Source organism: Typopeltis vanoorti, chromosome 8 (genome assembly GCF_054136105.1).
Source record: "Typopeltis vanoorti isolate ZY-2024b chromosome 8, IOZ_Tvanoo_1.0, whole genome shotgun sequence".
Taxonomy (NCBI): Eukaryota; Metazoa; Arthropoda; class Arachnida; order Uropygi; family Thelyphonidae; genus Typopeltis; species Typopeltis vanoorti.
Window position 1 is genome coordinate 50,993,709 of NC_143556.1, and position 23,654 is coordinate 51,017,362.

Consider the following 23,654-nt stretch of genomic DNA (forward strand, 5'->3'; position numbering starts at 1 on the left):
AACAAAATTTAAGCAATGTAAATAATGTAATTTTAATAATTCTGAATATGAAATATTTCTGAAATGCTCATTCTTTCCAAATTGCACAAAATTTGTTTTACCTGAGATGTTCTTTGTCAATAATCTATGTAGTCCCATGTACGGTATATTGTGAACTGCATTTTGTATTATATCACAACTGTAATATTTTGTTTTGTATATATGAGATTTGTGGCATTAGTGGTATATTTTCCATTTATAATCTAGTCAAGTGGTGTTAAATACTTAAGACATTCTCTACCTGATAAAAGTTTCATTTGTATAATCTTAAAAATTGCATAATATAAACTGTTAGGAATAAAAGATACACAAATTGAACACTTTTGTATAATTCTTGAGTGACGGTCTTGAATGGAAATAAATATAAAAACTATGCACATCTTTGACATTTTTTCACCCTCTTAATTTGATACACTTTTCTCTTTTACTGGCTGCTTTTCAGCTGCTTTTTCTTTTGCCTATTTAAACAATAATAATAAAAACCATATATATATAGGATAAGAACTATTAAAAAAAATGCATCATAATGAAGTTGAAATAAACTATGCCTACATATCAATATTGGAATTAGGAGTAACACATTCTGTATACATAAGACAAAATGCAATACTGACTTTTTTGTTGTTTAACAAAATTATTGCAAGAAGCAAAAACAGTGAAGTCAATATTCATATTAAAGATAAAAACTGGTAGTGCATTACAAGAATGTTACATGGAACTCTATACCCTTCAACTATGCAATTTGATAACAGTTGTAAAACTGGTTGAGTATCATTTTCGAGATAATCGCTGCCAGTTTTTTTTTTAATGTTAATTATAAATTATTTTTCAAATATATATTTAAAGTTGTATTAGCTAATACCTCTTAGAGAAAAGATAGCTCAACTTTAATATAGATATTGAGCCTCAGGGAGAAAAAAAAAAGAAAAAAAAGATGAAGTAAAAATCATTACTCTGCATGAATACATCCCTCCCTTAAAGAGATATTTAAACTGTTACAAAAAATGATCCAATTTATTTCACAAAAGGGAACTGTGGAAGAAATAAAAGACAACTGAATGGAAGAATTTATACTGAATAAGCAAGGCTTCAAACTTATCTTTTTGCTAGCAAAAATATCCCATTGACATTCTGGGCTTTCGACTAAGGAATTGGGAAAATGAAGTCTCTATATTTCGAAAGCCTACACATATCTATAAAAATTGGATATTATTTCCCAATTTTGACGTCATCTGCATTCACTATTGCCCTACCCAACTTCGCATCATCCGCAAACAAATGAACTGTTCCTCTCAGATCCTTTCCTATATCATTTATGAACAAATTAAACAGCAGTGGTCCAAGAACAGATCCTTGTGGCACACCACTAGTCACAGGCCGTCTTGTGGACTCTACTCCTGAGTAAACCACTCTCTGATATCTCTCCGTCAACCACCCTCCTATCCATCTCACCAACTCTATGTCCATTCCCATATGCTGCAATTTACTGATTAGAATTCCATGTGGTATCCTGTCAAAGGCCTTAGCAAGGTCCAGTAGAATCACTGTAAACCCATTACCCTTATCCAGTTCAGCCGTCACTGTGTTATAATACGTGAGCAAGTTACTGAGGCATGACCTACCCTTCACAAAACCATGCTGTCCCCGATACAGTATCCCATTTTCTTCTATCCAATCTTGTATTTTCCTCTTGACTATTTTCTCTAAGACCTTGATAATGATTCCTGTTATGCTGATTGGCCAGTAATTTTCAACAGCAGCCTTGGAACCACCTTTGTGCAGTGGAACTATTTTCCCCTCTTTCCACCCCCTTGGGACTGACCCAGTCCTGAGGCTCAAATTAAACAAAATGGTCAAGGGCACTGACAATTCTTTGGCCGCTTCACGTACGACACGAGCTGGTATACCATCCAATCCCACAGATGTATTGACATCGAGGTTCTGTAATAGACTAGTTACCTCTACTTCATTCATCACAATTCCAGCATAAGCTGTTGGTTCTTCCATTTCCGCAAAGTCACCACCTGGATGATATACTCTTGCAAAGTGCTCGCTCAGTAATTCCACAACATCGACTGATTCGGTTACCTCCCTACCCTCAGCATTTTTTAAGATCATTCTACCATGAGCATTTTTCCTTTTACTTGCAACATATTGAAAAAACTGTTTGGGATTCTCTTTAGCCTGCATGGCCAATTTCCTTTCGTAATCTGCTTTTGCTTTTCTTACCACCCTTGTTACCATCCTGGCCTGAGCTTTATACTGTTCCTGCACCTGATGGTCACCCTTCTCCTTAAATTCCCTCCACAATTGTTTCTTTTTTTGCAGCTCAAGCTTAATAGTGTTATTCATCCATTTAACCCCTACCTGATTTATTATTCGGACTCTTGGTATATAGTCAACCATTGCCTCCTGCAAACAGTTCTTAACCACCTCCCATGCACTATCAACATCCAGCCCTTGCAGTTTTACATGCCATGGCATTGAGCCAAGCACACACCTAAGCTTGTCATACTTACCAGCCCGGTAATTCCACATGTACCCTGTCTTAATTGTAAATTCGACTCCTTTAGCCACCTCCCAAGTCATGACCTTATGGTCACTCTCACCAATTGGTGGCAACATGGTCATGTTCGTTACAGCTACATTCTCAGTTGCAATTACTAGGTCCAGCACTCTCTGCCCCCTGGTATTTTCCAATACATGTTGCCGTAGATAGTTGTCCCTTAATAACTGCATAAAATCCAATTCCTTCCTCCCATGTGCCCTCTCCTCTTTCCAGTCAATGTTACCATAATTGAAATCACCCATAATAATTACCCTCCTTCCACTCATTTCTTCTATTTGCTTATGCATACTATCCCCACCATCCACTCCATCACCCGGTCTATAGCAGCACCCAATTGTATATTTTGTTCTGCTAGATTCTATCTCACACCAAACAGCCTCAAATGTGCTTTTTTCCCCATCCTGCAGTTCAACTTCTATACTCCTTGGCTGAAGCTCATCAGCTATCATCAATAACACTCCTCCCCCCTTTTTATTCACCCTGTCACTCCTGAACACGCTATACCCATCGCATTCAATCCCACTAGCTTTATCATCTTCTGTCAGCCATGTTTCACTAATACCGACAACCTGTGGCCTGGAAGTGCCAACCATGGCCAAAAACTCTTCCTTCTTGTTCCTAATACTCCTGGCATTAGTGTACATGAATCGCAGAAGCCCATTTGTCCCATCCCTACTTTGATGCCTTATACTAACTATCCCATTCTGATTTGTTGTCCGTCGTACTCGCCAGGGCATAATATACTCATTCATACACTTAACTGCCCCCCTAAAGTCTGCATATCTACTCCCCCCCCCTCTTAATAAATCTAGTTTCCCTGAGTCTGTACATCCACTTCCACATCATTCATCAACACTCTTTCAAGTCTCCGTAAAAGAGTTATTGTTATTTGTCACTTCCAGGGAATCCGAAGACTCATCGAGGAAGGAGTCTACACTTCTACCACTCACAATCCTCCAACTAACCGCAATTATACCAATGCCGACCACCACTACTGGTATTTCCAAATATGGTATTGTACAATGTAAAAAAGTGTTAAAATGGACAGACAAATGAAACAAAGACTAAACTGAAATGAAAGATTACCTTTTTTATGTGTTGCACTTATAATAACATAGCAATAAAACATTTAATATCAATTTAATGTAGCACAGTAATTATGGTATTACAGTTACTGGAGTATAAGTGTAGTCACAGACCTGTTGCACAACTCGAGCATATTGAGTTCACCCATGCGAAAGAGGACCTGGTTCAATGTGACCACCATTCTCATGGGCCAGAAATGCATCCTGTACACAGCAGAACGTAACATGTCTGAAGGAATGTTCATTACAGTCTGTCGTATGTTATCCACTAAGGCCGTCAAGTTCGAGACACCGTAAAGATAGACATAGGCCTTCAAGGTAACCTCACAACCAAAAATCACATGGAGTAATATCAGGGGGAGTGAGGTGGCCATGCAACTGGAAAGAAGCGAACTAATCGCCATTTCTTCTGTGAAGTGATACCATAGAATCCACTGTACTGGACATATAATGTGGGGAAGTGCTCCATCTTGTATCAAATGTTTGTTCATCTTGTATCAGAAGTTGAGAAATGATGAAACTGTTCAGCATATCACGATATTTCCAAATACCCAAATTTGACAATTTTGGGTATTTACCATCCTGTTCAGACAAAAATGCACCTCATCTTGCCACAGAAGTTTCAAGGCCAAGCACTGTCAACTTCAGATCTCACCAGAAACAGAGAAATGTCACTCTTATCATAAATATCATATCTGCTGTCTGTGTGTGAATGATCTTGTATGAATAAAATGTAATAATTTTGCACAAGTCCATATTTGGAATAAGGCATATCCAATTGTCACAATACTTCATGAGCACTGCTACCGCCAGCAACATTTTCATGTGATCTATTGACAATTATGCTGGCAACATTTTCAATCACCCATGGTAGCACTAGTTTCTGTCCTCTGCCAGGTTGAACTTCCAAAGATCCTGTTTCTTCAAACTTCCAAACTATCGATCGAACTGTGTTAGCTGACAGAGAACCTTTACACAAGTTCTAAACTCACGAAGAGTGGCTGATGCATTGTAAAATAACTTTAAAGTTATGCTCGATAAGGTGCATGTTGAACATGACTATCAATAGAAATGAGTTTGTGAAGTTTTCCCTTTACTTTATAGCTCTTACTAGGGGGCTCTGCTCCCTGACGCCTACAGCGCCCAACCCCCCGTGTTCCAGACTGGTAGGCCGGTTCTCCTTGAATTCCGATGACTCGAATTTTGAAGACTCGACAATCAGGGAAGCCCCGAGTTTCAAAACGTTACAGCCTACATCCGTTTCCAATTTCAGCTTATCATTTTATAGTATAGAGTAGATTATGCCAGCAAAACAGATGTTCCACTTTGTTTTATGCAAATTTTTGACTTCCTGGTCTACAATAGTACAATACCTCCAAACAGTGTCCTTTTGAACATATATTTATTATTATTAAAATATTATCAATAATAAAATGAATAATAATTTGAAAAAAAAAAGAAAAAAAAAATCAAGTTTTCCAACAAAACTCCATGACATATTTCAAAAATGTCATTAAAAATGTGAGAAAAATGGCATTAATTACACATATTGGAACAAACAGCATTGAACACAGAGCTGGTGATATGGATATGAAGATGGGTGATGGACAAATGCCAATGAGCAGTTATAAGGAGAAGCAGGTGACTAGCAGTATGACACAGGGCTATATGCTGGACCAACTACTGTTTAATTTGTACATAAATGATATGGGAAATATCAGTTTTTTTTGCAGATGATACAAAATTGGGTAGCAAATTAGTTAATGCAACAATGCAGAGGTCTGCAGGATAAATTAAACAGACTGATAGTATGGCCAAATAAGCAACATTTTAAATGTAGAAAAGTGCAGTCGTGCATTTCACAAAATGAAAAGATTGCTAGGATTTGGGACTGGATAGGGAGTTAAAGTTCAGAGGGCATACTACAGAAGCATAGGATTGCTTGGTTATTTAAAACATACTAACAAGCAGAAAATAATAAAGTTATCATTCTTCTTTCTAGGTCTTTGATATGGCTACAACTGGATTATTGTGTATAGGTATGGTCACGTGCATTCCATAGGTGAGTGACCAAGATGGAGTGGTCTATTTAATGTACCAAGGATAGATTGAGGATTTGTGAGTCGCAGAAATCGGTTGATAGCCAGAAAAGAGGCAATATGATTTAAGTTACTAAAAGGGTTTTTATAGTTTTAGAAGAGTGATGCAGAAGAAATTTAGGAAGGGAGCGAGGGCAGAACAAGAGGTTGTCCTTGGAAATTGAGTAAGAATGTCATTAGCAAGGCTGTGGAAACTAGATTTTTCATGTGGATAGTAGTGAATGAGTGGAATGCTGCCAGATTCTGTTGTGAGTGCTTTGCCAGTGAATGAGATCAAGGAGAGGTATGACATATTGTGTGCATAGTGTGAGTCTCCTGTAATGAGTCTTTCAACTACATGGAGGTTCTCATGCAATAATAATAATTCCAGTATTATTATGAATGCTTCTCCAAGGGCTTGTCAAGAGAAGGCTTTATAGGTTTTATTTAGTCACTCAAATACGCAAGTGGTCTGAAAAGTTCTCGGTCTAACAATGAAACAACGAATTTATAATTTCAAAATTATTTTTATTTTTCAACATAATCTCCCTTAAGACTAATACATTTATTCCAGCCATGCTCCGGCACAAGTAAGTTCTCAGTAAGATCTGCAAAATACCCCTCTACAGTTGCAATCACCTCTTGATTCAAAGAAAAACGCTGCCCAGCGAGGAAGAGTTTTAGTTTTGGGAAGAGATAGAAGTCAGAGGGAGCCAAATCTGGGGAACAGGGTGGATGTTCCAACAATTCATATTGCAGATCCCTTAATTTTCCCATTGCCAAAACACCTTTGTGGGCAGGTGCATTGTCCTGATGAAAGACGATCTTTTCTTCTGCAAACCAGGTCTTTTCTCGCGAATTTTTTGGTTTGGTCTGGTAAAAAGATAGGAATAATATTCCCCAGTTATTGTTTTACCTTTTAAAAGAAAATTAATAAACAAAATGTCTTTAGCATCCCAAAACACCAATGCTATGACCTTTCCTGATGATGGAACTGACTTTGTCTTCTTTGACACTGAACAACTGGCTTCTGTCCACTGTTTTGACTGCTGTTTGGATTCTGGTGTGTAATGGTGAATTCAAGTCTCATCCATAGTAATAAATCAATGCACAAAATCAGTTTTATTCTTGTTAAAATGCTCCAAGCAAGTGCGGCACCCATCTCGCGCAAAGCTTTTTCATTTGCAATTCTTCATGCAAAATATATCCTACATGTTCTTTTGAAATGCCTATAGTCTCAGCAGTTTCACGCACTTTGACTCACCAGTCACCCAATACCATATTGTGCACTTGATCAATGATTTCTGGCGTGGTTACACTTTTTGGAAGCCCTTCACGGGGATCATCTTCAAGGTTGGTATGGCCATGTTTAAACTCGGCAGCCATTTCTTAGTTGTCGAAAACGAAGGAGAAGAATGCCCATAAACTTTTATGAACTTCTAATGAATTTCTTTTGGCATTAAACCTTCTTTTACAAAGAATTTTATAACCGCATGATACTTAATTTTATCGATTTCAATGGATACAGGAATGCTGTATAAAACAAACTACTTGATAGAATGACTTGCAATTTCATATGGGTGCTTATGACAGATGTACCAACTTAGAAAAAAAAAAACAAGTAACTTGCTGATAGTGTTGCCATCTATGGTCAAGGCCGAGAACTTTTCAGACCACCCTCGTAACTATCATATCTCACCTTGGACACACATCATCTAATGGTAGCTTGTTCTATGCATGCTACGAGGACTTGGATTCATTCCTGGAAGACAACCAAGGGTATAATTAGGATGATTTTGGCAAGCTCCAGGAATGAAGCCAAGTTCTACTTTCACCAGCTGTAAGCTGAAAAATCTCACTTGTGTCCATACTTTAAGGTTCCCTTTATATGTTTCTAAAAAAATACACAGAAGTTCCATACACTTTGAAGATCGCATTCCCTCAAATGATCCTTATATGCAATGCTACTTACCTTTGCTGAATCTTTTCAGATGTCTCCCTATTTCCTCAGGATCCAGATGACCATATATATATATACATACACACGAGAGTGGCTAAATGACAATAGTCCAGATGTAGTCTTATCATTTAACCACTCTCCTATCCATGTCACAAGTTTATTTTACATACCTCATTCCTCTGAGATTGTACAACCACCGCCTTACAAATGGAATCCTGTCAAATACTTTGACAATATCCAGAAGTACATATCCTTCCCCTTATCCAGCTCAGATTGTACAACCACCACCTTGCAAATGGAATCCTGTCAAATACCTTGACAATATCCAGAAGTACATATCCTTTCCCTTATCCAGCTCTGTTGTCACTATTATAGAACAGGAACAAATTGCTAAACAACGCCTACCAACCAACCCAGGCTATCTTTTACAGATGACTCTGATACTGTCTACCCACCTGTGGATGAGATTACTAACCAGCATTTCTCATAGCTTGATGACCACATCAACAATACCAAATGGTCTATAATTTACTGCACGAGTCTTAGTGCCAGCCTTATATAATGAAATTATCTTGTTCTAGGAATCACATGTGTTAAATTGAACAACCAGCTCAGAGATAATGCTAACTCTCTTGCAAATTGCTTCAGCACCCTTATTGCTGAGATCCCATCTAGTCCAAACTGCCTTATTCAAATCAAACCGTTGTAATAGCTTTAATACATCTAGCTTGTCCAATTTTTTTTTTTTTTTTTATTTCATCCACTTTCCCCTCTACATTCAGGGAGTTAATAGATTTATTGGAATGTATACCTTACTGATCACTAACGAATCAGCTATTTCTAGTTGAATTAAAGATGCTAAGAAATATTCTTGTTTAATCCTTTATTATTATTACAACCCCCATGGAGTTGGCACTCATCGTGGGAGGTTCATTCAACTGACAACATTATCTGTCATGCTGAATTTTAAAATCCTTAACACTCCCTGCATTAACAACATATTCTGGTAATGCATTAAATTCATTGACAATTCTCCCTGTAAAAACACTACTCCTCTTCACCACACTCTTAGATATCTTCCAGGGATGGTCTCTGGTTCTTCCCTCTTGCCTTTGACTCTTTTCATAATCCTCCCTGGATTAATCCAATAAAATCCCCTCACTAACTTAGTCTCTATTATATCACCTCTTTTCCTCCTATTCACTGATCCACATTCTTCATCTCTTTGCATGAAGAAAATAAAGGTGACACGAAAACCGGAGAAAAAGATATCTTTGAAGTATGGAGTAATTACTTCGAGAAATTGCTAAATGAAATAAGCAGTGATAGCACAGTAGTAAAAAACACTCAACAGGCATACAGTCAAGAATACATATCCAAGAATACTTTTTTCAAGTAGAAAAAATCCATCAAAAGATTGAAATGTCAAAAGGCAGTGGGAGTAGATGATATTCAACCAGAAATGATTAAGTATGCAGGTATAAAAGTCTTACAGTGGCTGCACTGCATAGTTCAGAAGGCCTGGACAACAGGACGAATTCCAGATGATTGGAGTAGAGCTCTCATAGTACCCATATATGAAAAGGGAAATAAAAATGAATATGAGAATTACAGAGGTATTTCCCTAGTGAGTGTTCCTGATAAGATTTATGCAAGTATACTTGAGAAACGGTTGAGAAGGATTGTGGAAGGGAAGCTTGGCGAAGAAGCTGTATTCAGGCCAAATAGAGGCTGTCAGGATCATATTTTCACTTTATGACAAATAGTTGAGAAATCATGGTAATATAATGAAGTCTGTATTTAAGTTTTGTAGATCTCGAAAGGCAAGGTGCCAAGAGAGAAGCTATTCAAAACGTTACAGTTGTATGGTGTCAATGGGACATTATATCAAACAATACTTAGTCTTTATTTGAGTCAGCAGTTAGAATTGAAGTAAGTACAGGAAGATGGTTTTATGTTAAATCTGGTGTCAAACAAGGAAGTACATTATCCCCTATGTTATTTATTATATATATGGATCACATTATGAAGGAAAGTGGTATTAAACCTGATATCAAAATTGGAAATGTTAATCTCAGCTGTTTATGCAGATGATGTTATACTTCTAAATAAATCCAGTATGCTAGATCCCTGACTAAATTGAATAACTGTTGTAATAGATTTGGCATGAAGATCAGCAATAACAAAACAAAGATAACAAAAATAGGCAGAAGCATTGAAAATATCAACTGCATTGTTAATGGAAAAACTTTAGAACAAGTAAAACATTTCAGCTACTAAGGCACGATTTTTAGTGAAAATGGTAAATTAAATATGGAAATAAACAGAATCAATATAGCTGGTATGGTAGGAAGTCAATTGAATAAATTCATATGGAATAAGAGAGAAATTTGTCAAAACACTAAATTAGCTGTATACAACACAGTGTTCTAACCAATTTTAACTTATGGACCTGAGAGCTAGGTTAGAAATAAAACACTTGAGACTACAGATATGAGAATCCTGAGCAAGATTAGAGGCATTAACAGGTGGAATCAGTGACAATATCATATTAAAAATGAGAATATTAGGAAAGAACTTGATATTGTTAGCATCCAGGAATGTGCTAGCAGAGCTAATCTCAGGTGGTATGGTCACTTAAACAGAATGGGAAAGTAAAGATTAGCAAAACAAGTGTTATGTGTCAGGTTGGCAGGAGAAAAACCCAGAAGACCAAGATATAGGTGGATTGATACAGTAAAAAGTGCCTTAGAAGATAAACATATAAGATCTGATAATGTTGGAGTCTTGAGGTAACAGATTGATTTGGAGGAAAATTGTAGATAGGAAGTTAGTAATGATGTAAGTTTTTCATGTAGTACTATCATATCCTGTACATCTCTAGAGGGTACACATTAGGAATTTGATGATGATGATCAAACACTTATAGAAAACTGGAAGATTAACAGCAGCATGGAAGACTTTCCATTCTGACTGAGGCTAAAATGACAGTGGTACGCAATGTGTCGCAACATTCACCTTCAAAGAGTCAGAAAACAATTAAAGCTTTATCTATACCATGTTCACTTAGTTCAGGAATTGAAGCCACTAGATAAGGAAAAAATGTGTGTGTACTGCAAGTGGTTTCAATCATTTGTTGAAGAAAATGGAGTTCATAAGCTGAACAATGTTTTCTTCAGTGATGAAGCATGGTTCCACCTAAATAAATACATCAATAGCCAAAATAACAGAATTTGGTCACTGGAAAATCCTCATGTTTTCCATGAAACACCTTGCATTTTCTGAAAAACTGAGTGTGGTGTATAATACTGTAGCATTTCGGACCCATTTTCTTTGAGATGCCATTGAACAGTGCACCGTACCAAGACATAATCACCTAGTTCATGGCTCCTTGAGACTGAAGAACGTGATTATGGTTTTCAGAAGGATGGTGCCATTTGCCATACATCAAATGAAAGAATGTAATTTTTGCAAGTTTTTTTGGTGACAGGCTGATTTCTAAAGGACTTTCTATATCCTTTCCAAAATCTTACATGAATTTTTTAGCTATTTTTTACACATAGCTTTCATGTATTTTTTTTTCTGTATGCTCTAAGGACACATGCCAGGGTGTTTATAATTACAATTTCATACACAATACCTCATATTTGTGGCTGAGACTATCACAAAAAAATAGTTTATAATGAAAGAGCAATGTAAAAACAACTGATATTTTTGAATGGTAACTATCTTAGATCATTTCCATAAGTATGAAAATGATTTAAGGTAGTTACAAAAAAGGTATATTTCACAACAATATTTTTGTCTAGTGATATGATTCTATATCACAGCCAAAGAACCAAGAGCCATTTTTAGCTTATGCACTCCAGAAATTTATTATTATCATTAATAACAGAATTTTGTTCTGTAATTAAAAAAGTTCTTATCCACACCAAAATTGAGATAACTCAAAGTTTAAAAAGTAGTTTGAAAAATTCCATATTCTGTCCAGTAGGAGCAGAATTGCATTTTGCAAGCCAACTGAAAAATAGTACCTGGAACAAAAGAGCCCTTTCTGCTGTTAGGTGGTGTATTGTGTGTGTAGAGTGGATTTAGCACTCCTGAAGGATAAGTAACTTTTTTTTTGTATTTTAGTTGATAATATTAGGTTAACTTATTGTAGTTTTTGTTTTAAACGCATTTGTGAATGAATGAGCTATTTAGTTTGTAAGTAAACCTTCCATTTTTTTGTTTAAATACAATAGTGTCGGTATGGCCCAATGCATGGTAGAACCATGGTAGCAAAAAAATTTTGTCGGGTGATTTAAATTTGCAGAATTTTGTGCAATACAGTGTGTATGAAATGTATTCGTCAAGAAAATTAAAGAATATCTAGAAAGAAATTAAAACTAGAGAGAGAGAGTGTATTAAATGTTTCAAAAGTGAGTGCCTATTAGGTGATGAGAATGCAGCAAATGTTAATAGAGTGGACAGTACCGAATGATAGGATGGAATAATAGGATATTAATGTCAAACATGCAGCTGAGAAAATAGAGAATGAAATGGACATTAATAAAAAAATAGCATACTTGAATGTTATCCTTCACAGGGCAAAGCGCAAAACTGAAAAATTGCAGAAGGGGCAAGAACTTAGCATGGCCAAAGAAAAAGAAGCAAAGTCCAAAGTAGTAATAAAGACTGAGTGAACAAAAAAAAAAAAAAACAAGTTAAGGAGAAAATTATTTAGGGAGACTCAATTATCAGGAGAGTACTTAATGAAAGTGTGACAAAATCATGTTTCCCTGGTGAAAAAATTCATGATATTAGTCACACCATCCAGATGCAAAAAGGTAAGTCAAAAGAAATAATTGTTTTGGTTGGCACAAATGATTTGAGAGGTATTCTATGAAGCACAATGTAAAGGAGTTGTTAGAAGAGGCAAAACTGAAGGGCAAGAAGGCAAAGACTGAAAGTCTTCTACCACACTATGACAGAGGTGAACAGAGGGCGTTGCTAGCTAATGAGTCTATATGTAGGTTGTGCAGAAGGAATGATGTAGGATTTGTGGATCTGCATTGTTTTTGATGGAATGCATCTAAATGGTTTTGGTGTGTTAGATATCTAGAGAGAGAGCTTTGTTCACCAAAGTATGCTGAAGCAGAAATTCAGAAAAACTCAAGCAATTAGGGTGGAAGCAGGTGAGTTTGTGTGAAGGCACTAACGAGGCAAGTAAGTGTGAGAATGACCAAGTGCAGAATCTAGTCTCTCAAGCAAAACTGAATAGGGTAGTCAATTCAGGAAGTAAAGCTGGGTGTGGGCCTAGAGGGATGTTACAGTTTCTATACACTAATGCCAGAAGTATCAGGAACAAGAGGGGGGAGTTTGTAGCACTGGGTAGTGCAACCTTGCCAAAAGTTATAGGCACTAGTGAGACTTGGTTAACAGTTATAGGGATAGAATGTGAAGGGGTTAGTATTTTCAGGGAAGATAGGGTGTGTGTGTGTGGGGGGGGGTTACTGCTGATGATAGCAGATGAATTGCAGCCAAAAAGAATATTAGACAAACAGGAAGGTGGCTGTTCATTTGAAGCAGTCTGGTGTGAGATTAAGGCCAGTAAGACAAAATATACAGTTAGTTGCTGCTATAGGCTAGGGAGTCCCACAGATGATCTGGAAACCATTTGACAAATTAGTACAATGAGTAGGTCGAGTGATTATTATGACAGACTTCAACTATGGAGATATAGACTAGAAGGAAGAAAGATTGCATGGCAGGAAGGAAATGGAATTTATATACCTACTAAGAGGTGATTAGTTGGGACAGCATGTGATGGAGGGGGACTAGGAGATGTGAGGGTAGTGGACCTGGTCATAGGATCAGAAGAGTTATCCATAACCAAGCTTACCACATTGTCTCTGGTTGGTGAAAGTGGCCATGCAGTCTTGACTAAAACACGAAGAATATTCTGTCAAGAAGGTGTTAGATCCTAAATGAAGGAATCTTGGAAAGAAATCATTCATTTGGAATCTAACATATAAAACTTGCTGACAAAGAGAAATACCTGTACATCAGCTGTAATTAAAAGTGAAACTTCTTCACTTTATGTAAAATTTGTATCCTTTATTTCAAGTGCCTTATATTTAAGCTGATGTGATTATATTAAGATTTCATTTTTAAGTATGTCTAAAAAGAGAGATAATCTGATTTAAATTTAAGCCTCACTTAAGCTATGTAAAATTTACTGTGAGTCATTTAAAAAGTTGCTAAGTAATAATTCCTAGAAAGCATAAAGCTACACGTGTACAGCGTAACGTTAGCGGCTACAGCTTACTCGGAAAATTACATTGCCATGTATTCTGTGAATCCAAGTATAACAGCGTCGTAAAAGCAAAGGATAAACCCAAAAGGGTGAAAAGATAAGGGCTGTGTGTGCAAAAAAAGGGGACTGAGAAAAGAGGGTGCTCTATAGAAGAATATAAGGGATTGAGCCCGTATCGGAAGACTCTTTCTGGTCGTAACGTTTTCCTGTTTTGGTGGTTCGGAAGTTAGCGGGCAGTTTTGCGTAAAGGGGGGGGTGATGTCTGTGATAAGATGTTGGACTGCAAGCGTTCTTAAAATGAAGTAGGATTCTATGCAAAGCTGAAGGTAAAAAATTCCAGTCCTAGCAGAATCAAGCCGTTGCTGCAAAGTCCCATCAAGTTGTTCCTGAAACGCAAAAATTTGAGTCCGTTTTCGGCAGAAGGAATGAAGATAGTGTAACCCGTATGGACAGCCAACAGATGAGAAGTATCCAGACATACTTGTGGTGCAAAACGGTGTGGAAAAAGCTCGGTAAGGTGCAATTACTCTAATTTTGTGTGAAAGTTCATTAGAAGAGAGAAGATTGTTTACAAATGTGAAATTAAGAACTATATTCTAAAGGACTCTGTGGACAGTCTCTATTTAGAAAGTTAACCTCCTTTGAGAGTAAGAAGAATTGTTTGGAAGAGATCTTTTGTAATTTTGTATGTGATAGGATTAATTTAATGCGATAAGAATAGTAGAATTTAGTATCTCAGTAACATTAGAATGTTTGTTAGTTTTCTCTTGCGAGTAATACTACTGAAAGGTATTTAGCTTAACTTCATATCATTTGCTATCTATCCCAATATGCAGTTACTGTGTTTAGCATGCTTTACAAGATTTAATTAATTTAGAAAGTGCTAACCTCTTAATTCGAGTTTTATTTAGTATTGAGCATAATTGAGTGTATGAATTTTGTATTGTGTTTTAGATATTCCAATAAACATGTCATATTTACCTGAACCTGAGTCATGCCTGATTACGATTCCAAATTACCACTTATAAAAATAGAACCTATTTTGTCAGGAAGGATTTAGAGAGTGAATGTAATAATAGATTTAGGTCACAACTGCAATAATCTGAATCTATATGGCAGTTTAAATAAGATATTGTGTAAGAAAGCTAAGACTCTAGTATTGTCTCCCTGAGGATCTTTTCTGCTATAGGATACTGGCTGGCGCAGCAAAATATAAATTTGCCAGTATTCGAAGAGGAAACAATCCTAGATATAAGAATAAAGTAAGTGAATAAAGAGAATAAATCGCAAAAGATAAACATTTAACAATGGCGCAGCTGGTAGGATTTTGATTGTATTAAGGTTTTAGGTAAGAAAGGATAGATTTAAGTAAACAACAATTAAGCATAAATCATAGATTTCTCTATGATTTATGCTTAATTGTTGTTTACTTAAATCAATACAACAAAGGGGTATATGTGGAACTACAAGGCAGGTGATTATGATAAGCTTAGAAAGAAGCTTATCATAAGCTTAGAAAGAAGCTGTTATGCAAATTAACTTATGAAAATTAATTATCGAGTTATGCAAATTAATTGCATAACTCTGTTATACAAATTTGAACAAATGGAGCATGATACTGGTTAAGTGGATAAGAGGGTGCTGGTGGACAGATATCAAAAAGTGGTATAATATGGAGAGGCAGAATTGAGGTGATGCTGCAAGGTTCGGTGCTGGGACCATTGCTGTTTATTTTGTACAAAAATGATACAGGAAATAACCTGAAAGGAAAAATTCAGTTGTTTGCTGATGGTAAAAAATTAGGTCGAGTAATAGTTAATCAAGGTGATATGGAGAACTTGCAGGAGAATTTAAATAGGCTGTCAGTATGAGCAAAACATAACGGGTGTCAGTTTAATGTGGAGAAATGCAAAGTTATGCATTTTGGGATAAATAGATTACAAGCTGTGTATCACATTGATGTCACTGTACTCCACGAAACAGATGAAGCTAGAGATTTAGGGGTGGTGGTGGTAGATAGAGAGTTAAAGTTTTAGAGGACATATTGCTAAGGTAGCCCATAAGATTGCTTGGCTAGTGAAGAACACATTAACAAGTAGAGATAAGGAAGTTGTTATATTCCTCTTTATAAGGCCTAGATATATCCTTATCTGAATTACTGTGCTCAAGTCTGGTCTCCTAGGTTTCTTGGAGATGAGGAAGTGATGGTGAGGATTCAGAGGTGAGTGACCAAGATGGTGAGTGGTCTGTGGAATGTTCCCCATGAAGACAGATTGAGGGTGTGTGGACTGAAGGAGTTGATTGATAGGAGAAAAAGAGGAGATATGATAGAAACATTTAAGTTGCTTAAAGGGTTTTATTGGATTAATGCAGGGGAAGTGTTTCAACACTTGGCTAGAGGGGCCAGAACAAGGGATCATCCTGGAAGTTATGATCACAACTGTCTAAGAAAAAGATTTTTTGTTTAGAGAGTTGTGAGTGAGTGGAATGGGTTGCTAGTCAGTTGTGAGTGCTTTGTCTATTAATGGGTTCAAGCAGAGCTATGATAGATTGTGTGGATAGTTTGGGTCTCCCACAGGGAATCTTCAGACTCCATGGAAGTGCCTGTACAATAATAATACTGGGAGAAATGACTACTATGCATTACAAAGTACAGTATAATACATCTTCATTAAACAATTTTACTTTATGTATTTTATATACTATACATTTTTATTCCATTAGTGACTTTTTAAAAAAAAAAATATTTCATATGAATTTCTTGCCATTAATTGGTCACTGACTGCTCACAAGAAATCATTATTATATATTTTTAAATACCAGTAGGTCTGGTTCTACGGGCTTGCTTATCACTCGTCGAATTGCATCAGTGGAAATACTGCCTAAATGCATCTACTTGCAACTTAAGAATTTCTTGCACTATGAAAGGACTAATCCAATGTTAGCTGGATGAACAGTAAGAAGCAGGCAAGCCTGCTCATGTTGAATCTACTATTCACATATCTGCTATGAAGCAATTTGCGTTTCAACAAAAAAAGCAACATGGTTTCCATTTGGTAGATTTTTAATTTAAACTTAATTTAATTTTAAAAAATTGAAATTTTGTTGCAAATATTTTTTATTTATAAAAATCATTATTAAACTTTTCTGCTTCTCTTTTTATGGCACTGTCACATATATACAATGGTGTGTTTAAGGAATAACGCAAACATAATATTTAAAAATACAGCTGACCCTTGAACAATGTGAGGGTTAGGAGCACAGACCCCTAAGCGTTGTGTACATGATTTGTGATTAGATTTGTGCATATTTTATGGTAGTAAATGATAAAATAGACTAGAATCTACATATATTTTATGCATTCATGACATACCTAATTTTTTCTTAATTTTTTCGATATTTCTAGGCTACACGGTTTTTGTGCAAGTTTTTTTAAATTGTCACAAATCTCCAAAACATTTTCCAATATATTTATTTAAAAAAACTGCATATAAGTGGACCCATGCAGTTCGAATCCGCATTCTTCAAAGGTCAACTGTACCAAGATAAAAACCATGCCCACACAATCTACCAAGTTCGTATTTTTTCTTATAGGAAATGTGTTTTTATATCATGATACTTTTGGAATTCAGCTATTACATTAAGCAAAGAATACAAAGACTTCAAAAGTCTTGTGTAACATGAATAGAGCTCCTTGAAATAAAGTAGTAAGTTTGAACATGCTTGGCATGAAAAAAAAAAAAGAAAAAAGAATTAAACAAGCTAAGATGCATACCAGTTGTAAGATGGTTATTGTTCTTTAACAAAATAAAGCTATATCATAAAATTGCAATGTACATTATGCAGTAAGAAATTTACTCAGTATATTACAGAGTAGATATTCTCATCAAATTATTACATATTTCTGATGCAATCCCCCAAAAAGTTCCACGACATATTTGAAATTATCAAACAGCTCATAATCATGAATTGGAATGCAGAAAATAATGTACATGATGTCTAGTGGTAGTGATTATTATTTTAAATTTTGGCCTAAAAATAAGGCTATTAGATCAGTTATATCTGTTAATTGCATGTGATTTCCTGGCCAGTTGTTTTGCATACACATATGCCTGGAAGAGATCATGTACCATGATGTATCATGTTACCATTTATAGGTTTCTTCTTCTTCTGCAGCTTCTCCCACTTAAGTGGGGTCACTGTTGATGATGAGTCTCTGCCACATCCTCCTGTCTTGAGCTGTCACAAAATCCAAGTTCTTCATCCTCAAGTCCTCTTCTACCAGCTCCCTCCATCTCTTCTTTGGCCGCCCATGCTTCCGCCTTCCTTGCACATCCATCTGCATGACCCTTCTTCCCACATATTCATCCTCCCTCCTCATCACATGACCAAACCATCTCAACCTTGCCTCCTGTATCTTCGCTCCTAAGTTCATAACTTTCACCGTTCCCCTCACATAGTCGTTTCTCAGACGATCCTTTTTGGTCACACCACACATCCACCTAAGCATTCTCATCTCTGCTACTTCCATCCTGCTGATGTTATTTTTCCTCAGGGCCACAGTTTCTATAGCATACGTCATAGCTGGCCTCACTACTGTCCTATAGATTTTGCCTTTCAGATTGATCGGCACCCTCTTATCGTATAACACTCCAGCCATCTCCCTCCAGTTCCTCCAACCCGCTTGTATCCTGCATCCCACTTCCTTCTCAGCTCCTCCATCTTCTTCCACTGTTGAACCTAAGTATCTAAAGTTCCTCACCTTACTGATGACATTTCCTTCCAGCTCTAGATCTGTTTCCTGGCCGCTGCCCACTGTGCAACACATATACTCTGTCTTACTTCTGCTCAGTCTCATACTTCTCTCTTCCATTACTTTTCTCCATCTTTCCAGTTTAGTTCCTGCTTCTTCTCTTGAATCTGCACACAGCAAGATGTCATCTGCATACAACATTGTCCAAGGTGCATCTTCTCTCACCTCCTCCGTCACCACCTCCATCACAATGTTAAGCAGAAATGGACTTAATGCTGACCCTTGATGCAAGCCAATTGTTACTTGAAAACTTTCTGTCTGTCCCAGACAGGTCCGAACACTTGTCTTCACATTTCTGTACATCTCCTGCACCAACCTGACATATTTCTCTGGAACCTTCTTCTCCCTCAGACACCTCCAGACTTCTTGCCTTGACACTCCATCGTATACTTTCTCCAGATTGATAAATGCAGATGTAGCTCCCATTGTTTCTCTCGAAACTTTTCCATCATCTGCTTTAACCCAAAGATAGCATATGTTGTTGATCTACCAGGTATGAAGCCAAATTGTTCCTTTGCAATCTCCACCTCCTTCCTCAATCTTCCATCAAGAACCCTTTCTAGGATTTTCATTGTGTGGGACATCAACTTTATGGGTTTATGTTACAACAATTCTACATTTATTAGAATTACCGAGTTAAGGTCCTTAATGAGTTGCAGGTATTAAAAATCAGGCTTCATGTAAGTTATTCAGATACATTAAACCAATAATACTGGAGAGAGGTATCCCTGAAGTCTCTACCTTATGAAAACAATATTTTTTCAACCCAGTTATATATACAAGCAATTTAACAGAGTCGAGATTTCTTGACTGCAACTACAATTCAATAGGTTTAACAATATTATATGCTAAAATCTGACCTATGCATTTACTTCAACAAAAAGCTCAAATGAGGCAGGAGATTTTTAAAAAAATTTTTTATTGCATGATATTGCATAGAATATCATTTTCTTTCATAATTTCAATGGCTTTTTATTTCTTCAATTGGCAAATCTCAACTTTTGTTTTTAAGGAGAGTGGCTGTTTGGCAGGTGCCACCATATTTATCATTGACTGTAATGTTGGTTATTCAATTTTATCACAATTCATTTCAAGTCACTAATTAAAGTTCCCAATAAATGAACATTAAATGGCAACAATATATGGTTAATTGAGCTAATTTCTAAGAACTAGTATACTAATTGTACTCAATGGAATAAGTTTTGCAAGCTTTTCTTTCTAATGAAAAAGACATCTAGTAGACAACATGGTTATAAAAGCAGAAACACCATTAGTGACTGATGTAGAGGATTATACAATGAATTAAAATTATAAAATAGCTAAGATGTCAAAAGCAGTCATGATAAGCAAACTGTTCATTATGTGTTTATAGCATAATACAAAGATTTTTCCTCCTGTAGAAAGGTATAGTAGAATAAAAATAGACCAAACTGTCTTTGGTCTATTATCCAGGCAAAGTACTGCCAGAATAACACTGTAAGCACACATCTAAATAAGGCTACTAACCTTGAATTTTATTTTATATTGCAAGTATTTGAGGCATCTCTTTCCTTCTTCAGAAAGCATGGAAGAAAAGTCAGATTATGCTTACTACTTTACTAATAATGAATTATACATCATACAAAAATTCACTACAGAAAAGCTATAGTTAGAGATTATTTATAAGAATCTTTTAAGAACACATCTCGTGTTCAGTTCATTAGTGAAAAATTTTTATTTGTAATCTCTGCTGTGCTGGAAATCATAGTAATAAATATAATTATTTTCTTTTCTCAAATAATTTAAGACATAAGAAATTAGAAATAACAAACTGTTAATCCTCAAGTTTATCTTATTACTAACTCCTTACTGATAATTTTCCTCTACAGGTTTTGGTCTTCCAAGACACTTCTAGCTACATCGATCCATCCAGATTTCGGTCTTCCCCTGCCAACTTGGCATCAAATACATGCTTTGTAAATTTCTCCTCTATCATTCTGTTTAAGCCACTGAATCACTTGAGATTAGCTCTGCTCACAATTCCTAAATGCTAGTGATGTCAAGCTAGTTGAGTGTTTTGACTAATTTTTCTTGTACTACATATCAATTTATTCAGTTGACTCCCCCACCATGCTATCTTTGCTTAATCTGTTGTTTTTCCATATTTAATTTCCTGTCTTTATTAAAAATTGTGCTAAATACCTGAAATGTTTTATTTGTTCTACATATTTCCCGTTCAGGATGCAGCTGATGCTATCGACATTCCTGCCTATTTTCATAATCTTTGTGTTTTTATTGCTGATTTTCACACCAAATTTGCTACAGCAGTTATTCAGTTTAATTAAGGAGTCTGAGGGACTCAACTAATTTAAACTGGATTGAACTCATGGTACTGGATACGTCCAGAAAGTAAGTTCCATTTTTAAATATTTTCACTGCAGCACTGGGATCGCAATGGTGCACATGCATGCTGAGTTTGTTGATTCATTAGCAAGATATTGGTGCCATTTTTAGACATTCTTGCAGTGCGTACACTTTCTGGTGTGTGTGTTTATAATGTCTAAGAAAATCAAATCGCCCGCAGCATGTGAAATAGGTCAGTTATCCATTTTTTGAATGCGAGGAACATTAAAGCAGCTGAAATTTATCTGCAAATTATTGACGTTTATGGAGAATATGCAATGAGTGATTCAATGGTACAAAGATGGGTAAGACTTTTTAATGAAGGAAGGACAGGCGTGCACGATGATGAACGGAGTGGGCAACCATCTTTAGTGACATGATTTGGTGCGTTCAATTGAAGAGAGGATTCGACAGAATAGGAGATTCACTATGACGACACTCTCGCTGCAATTTCCAGAAGTTTCACGTTCATGCCTTCATAAATTGTGTCGGAAGAACTGAATTATCGGAAATTGTGTGCATGCTGGGTGCCGAAGTTGCTTACAGAACAACACAAAGTGAATCGGCTGGGGAGTGCATTGAAATTCTTGACACGCTACCATGAGGATGGCGATGCTTTCCTGAGCAGACTTGTCACTGGGGACTAGACTTGGGTGTCGCATGCAACCCCTGAATCCAAACAACAGTCCATGGAGTGGAGGCACGCCTCATCACCAGTCAAGACAAAATTGAAGACAATGGTTTTCACTCGGAAAATCATGTGCACTGTGTTTTGGGACAGACAAGGAATTTTGCTGGCAGAATTCTTGGGTCAAGGCTCCACAATCAACGCGAGCATGTACTGTCAAATCTTTAAGAAACTGCATTGTGCGATCCAGGATCAACGACGTGGCATGCTTACCATGGGCGATGTTTTGATTCATGCCCGCCCACACACAGCCGGCGTAACAACAACTTCTCGCCACCTTTGGCTGGGAACAATTCCATCATTCCCCCATATAGTCCTGAGTTTGCACCAAGTGATTTTCACCTGTTCAAATATCTGAAACCTTTCCTCGGTTTCAAGACGATGAAGAGGTCAAAGAAGCAGTCAATACATGGTTTGTGTCACAGGCGGCAACCTTCTACGATGAAGGTATACAACTCTTGGCACCCTGTTAATTGATAAGTGCCTGAACAATGGTCGAAATTATGTAGAAAAGTAGTGAAAGATGTCCACTTTAATTTCCAATAAAGTTTTTTTGTAAGTATATTTTTGTTTCACTGACAGCCCATCAGAACTTACTTTCTGGACGTCCCTCGTATATTTAAAAGTAAATAGTCAAGATTAACATCTCTGATTCTGATATCAAAATCAATGCCACTTTTCTTCACATTGTGAATATGGATGATGAAAGCAGCACATATATAACGCACCCTGGTCTTATACCTAATTTTATATCAAACTATCTCCTTCAATTCTAACTGCTGACATAACAAAGACTATGTACTGCTTGATATTTAACACCACATAAATTGAGTTTTGAATTTATTTTCTTTTAGGCTCTTGTCATATGCCTTTTTCAGATCTACAAAACTTACAAATACAGATCCTTACAACTTACAAAAAATACAGATCCTTATTATATTTCCATTATTTCTCAACCATGGTTTAAAGTGAAAATCTGATCCTTAACAACATTATGATATTCAAGTTGTTGAATATCATAATGAGATGTCAGATGCATGGCTTACTGTTGTAATGTGCTGTACAATTTTTCTCATAGCCTAATTCACAAATATGCAGGTCTGTTATATATGCTGCAAAAGTTGATTAAGATAAGACTTTGTTCAAGTTTAATTTGAATAATGACAGTTGTTAATTTAGAAAATTTCTCTGTGAATACCTTTTTTTTTATTTTTTAATATACATGAAACTGTTGTACAAAACTAGTAATTAAATAAAGTAATTCTCTGCTTAAAAAAAAGTTATTAAGTGGTACTTGCCAGACACAAAAACATTAATCAACAAGTTCTTCTTCGGAATTTGCCAGTGAGCCTCCAAGGTTTGATTTTTTCAAGTCCTTCAGTTTTTTTCCAGTAATATTTGTATACTTGAATCTGCAGTTCATTTTTGAAAGCTGCTTTCATTCTTTTAAAAACTTCTTTCAGATTTTCTTTTCTCTCCCCAACACGATATTCATTGTTATCCTGCTCAAAACTAAATGATGATCACCTGCTTTTCAAATTCCATATATACTCTTGTGTCTAGAACCAGCATAAAGATATCAAATACCAACATAATTGATGAAACTTATTTCTTGTCTTCTCTATGTGAATTTTTGCACATCATCATTATATGGGAACATGGTATCAGTAATGACTAGTCATGTCCTGAACAGAAATCCAGTAGGTATGTATCATTATTATTAAGCTTTGATCTTTTCTGCA

The 23,654-nt window shown here is 36.2% G+C and overlaps 1 protein-coding gene across 1 annotated transcript in view; it reads right to left on the minus strand.

Annotated features, from left to right (window-relative positions):
• Nucleotides 1-286: 286 nt before the first annotated feature.
• The window catches only part of Uch-L5 (ubiquitin carboxy-terminal hydrolase L5), a 176,831-nt gene continuing 153,463 nt past the window's right edge, over nt 287-23,654 (minus strand). Inside the window, exon 11 of the mRNA XM_090397231.1 lies at nt 287-497. Within this exon, the coding sequence (XP_090253357.1) occupies nt 441-497 (57 nt within the window). The 3' untranslated portion in view covers nt 287-440. The remainder of the gene's footprint in view (nt 498-23,654) is intronic.